Source organism: Lactuca saligna, chromosome 8, assembly GCF_052625555.1.
Source record: "Lactuca saligna cultivar CGN05327 chromosome 8, ASM5262555v1, whole genome shotgun sequence".
NCBI lineage: Eukaryota > Viridiplantae > Streptophyta > Magnoliopsida > Asterales > Asteraceae > Lactuca > Lactuca saligna.
Window position 1 is genome coordinate 93,897,594 of NC_136424.1, and position 3,217 is coordinate 93,900,810.

At 33.0% G+C, this 3,217-nt stretch overlaps 1 protein-coding gene across 1 annotated transcript; it reads left to right on the plus strand.

Moving 5' to 3' along the window:
* The first annotated feature begins 414 nt into the window (after nt 1–414).
* Nucleotides 415–1,339, plus strand: LOC145009914 (protein phosphatase inhibitor 2-like). Its single transcript, XM_078968532.1, has 4 exons — nt 415–419; nt 672–793; nt 882–1,073; nt 1,173–1,339. The coding sequence occupies exons 1-4, from the start codon at nt 415–417 to the stop codon at nt 1,337–1,339; spliced, it is 486 nt and encodes a 161-aa protein (XP_078824658.1).
* Nucleotides 1,340–3,217: the final 1,878 nt, after the last annotated feature.

Consider the following 3,217-nt stretch of genomic DNA (forward strand, 5'->3'; position numbering starts at 1 on the left):
TTTGAGAATCGCTTTCATTATCTTCAAAGATTTCGTTAGTCGTCTTTTCTCATTTTTATTTCTCATCTCAAAAATCTATGTTTGTATGTTTATTTTAGGGTTTTATTTTGCGTGTTATTCAGCCCCACTCTTGCTCTTTATCCACTCAGGTAAGCTACAGTTTTATTGCAAAAACTGCTATGTGTTTTGTACGTGAGGGCCCAATACACCAGGCCCATGGGCCCCTCCCCAAATTACCTGTTTTGAAAGGGAATTAACTGTTGTGAAAGATGAGATTCATATATTAGGGTAAATCATCCCCTCATTACATGCTGAAAAAGATGCAAGAGCCTTTGTGTTGGTTGTTATCTTTTCCTGTAAAATTAAGACAACTCTTTTTCAATCTTACACTTTAGAAGCTTAAGTACAATAGACATGAGGTAAAATTGACATAAGCATATATATATATATATATATATATATATATATATATATATATATATATATATATATATATATATATATATATATATTCCTTTGTGTTGGTTGTTATCTTTTCCTGTAATGAAGTTGTTTGTTTTTTGTTTGGAAAATATTGGTTTTAGAAATATAATTATTTTTCCTGTTCTATGACGTATAAGTACACCCATACTAAAATAATATTAATATTTTTTTTATTGTTGTTTAAAAAGCCGTAGGAGAGGTTTTAAATGGGATGAAGCCAACCTTGGTGAAATTGAAGCAAATAAACATGTAAGACAGAAAATCACAGAACCCAAAACTCCATATCATCCTATGATGAATGATACTGATGGTATTATACATATCCTACATTCCATTAAATTTAAATTAATTATTAATTTGTTATGTAAATTAATTCAAGTGTTGTTGACTTGTTGTAGGATCTTTATCTCCTATTGGGGGCTCTGATAGTTTCCTTGAAGGAGATGATAACAGCAACATCAGACTGAATGCTGATGCAATTCGTTTAGCACTGAATGAGATGGCATCTTCTAGTAGCAACAGTAACTCCCATTCTGGATGGACATCTTCAGATGATCAAGATGAAGCAGATGTCATGGATCATGATCTAGGTTCTTCCTACTTCCTTCATCTTCACCCTTTTGCTTTTCTTTTATTCAAAAAAAAATTAAAATTAAACTGATGATATGATGAGGGTTCAGATGATGAAGGTGGGAAGAGTGCAAGAAGCTTTAGGGAGAAAAGAAAGGCGCACTATGATGAATATCGCAAAGTGAAAGAGTTACAGAAGAAGGAATCAATGAAAAAGGATGATGAAAAGCAATCCATTGTTGATGGTGTGGGAGATATAAATATCAGTATGCACTACAAAAGATAAGGACACGCAAACATGTTCTTTATTTCTCATCTTATTGGATTTATTTATAAAATCATTATTAAGTTATCTAATGAGCTTATTTTGTACATCAGAATGCAATTCACATATGAAATTCGAGAGGGTAGGAGAAAACGGGTTCTCTCGGTTGCAGGGAGTTTGGATGTTGCGGGAGATTGTGATCTCGATTGTGATGAAGATACTAACAGCTCTGTGTTTCCCTTACGTGTTGTCATGAGGGGTATTTATGGTATTTTGTTACCTGTTGGTGGTGAACTCGGGTGTTTACAAGTTTGCATGGGTGGGGTGTATGACTTTTAGTATGGTAATCGGTAAAAGGTAAAAGGTAAAAGTGAGTTGGCATTATATCATATCATATTATCATATATTGATATGTTATCATATATGAGTGGCTATTTGATCAATGTCAGTTGACACAAATATATAAAAGTGGGCTCACTCTATTATGATCTTTTTTACTCAATTGTCACATTACATTTGTCCCAAAGTGAGTAGGCTTCAACAAATATTAATTCTTGTTTTTGTTTTATATTTGGGACAATGTTATTAAATATTATTTGTATTTTTGTATTCCCATGTTATTAGGTCCAAACCATGGATATTTGAATTTGTTGATTTTGGAGGTGAAATGAGACGAGATATATTTGCGTGTTTTCCAATCGGGTGACACTGAATTGGGTTTGTCATCAAAGTAAGGTTTGATTTAATCTCTTCAATCCTTAACACATTGATATGTCATATGTTAAAGTTGACTCAATCAGTTCGTGTTTTTGTTGTAAATTGTAAATTGTAATTCAGGGGATTCTTGGTCCATGTGCATCACTTGAGAAGGTTCATATAGTATTTTAAATAATGTTGACTCTTTGTTGACTTATTGTTGTTTTTTGTGCAGAAAAGTGCTTTATGTTCTGATACTAGTATTGGTCAAGGGGGTACTATTACATGGAAGGTGCTTCAATGCACACTTGCTTACTCCATTGTACACAAACTAAGGAAATAGGAAAACACACAATGGAAATTGGAAAGCGAATGAAAATGACAAGTGATTTTATGTTGTGTTCATAGGGTTGATGAAAGCGAATAGCTCTCGAGTTAGAAGTGGAAAAGAAAGCTCAAGCCGAAAGAGATAAGATGCTGAAAATGCAAGTGTTGTATTCTTCATTTCAATTGTTAGTATGAAACATAGAGTAGATTAGATGAATGCAAATTTATATATTATAAGATTTAGAATTGTATGACATTAAAGTTTATTCAATGCATTGTATTTTTTTGTATATGGTATTTTATTTCTATTATGATACATTAAATGCAAATTTAATTTAAAAATTAATAAATATATAAATATATATATTTTTAAATATTTAAATTTACGATACGCAAAAATGTGTGTCATCTTCATTTATGACATGGCCTTTCTTGACAGGGGCTTTCTTGATACGCATTGCGTGTCATTAACACGCGCGTCATAAGGTTACGACACGCGAATGCGTGTCGTCTTCATTTATGACAAGGCCTTCCTTGATACGCATTGCGTGTCGTAAACGCGCGTCGTAATTGCGCGTTGTAAATGAGCGTCGTAAATGCGCGTCGTCTCTCTTTATGACAGGGCCTTCCTTGACGCGCATTTGCGCGTCGTCTGAGCCTTTTACGACGCGCAATGAGCGTCGTAAAAGGCTGTTTTTCTAGTAGTGGACCGATTTAGTTTATACTTTTAAAATAAAATCAGGGTAATCTCTCCAAATAAAAATATGTGGAATTTGTCCACAAAACAAAATATGATAAAAATATTTATCAAAGCATTTCTTAAAGAAATGTATATTGCATTTCATTACAAAAACTCAGGATGTCCACATCGAGACA

Excerpts from the sequence above, each read along its gene's own strand:
- LOC145009914 (XM_078968532.1), top strand. Across the intron at positions 794-881 it reads TATGATGAATGATACTGATG|GATCTTTATCTCCTATTGGG; the intron begins GTATTATACATA and ends GACTTGTTGTAG. Across the intron at positions 1,074-1,172 it reads TGTCATGGATCATGATCTAG|GTGGGAAGAGTGCAAGAAGC; the intron begins GTTCTTCCTACT and ends CAGATGATGAAG.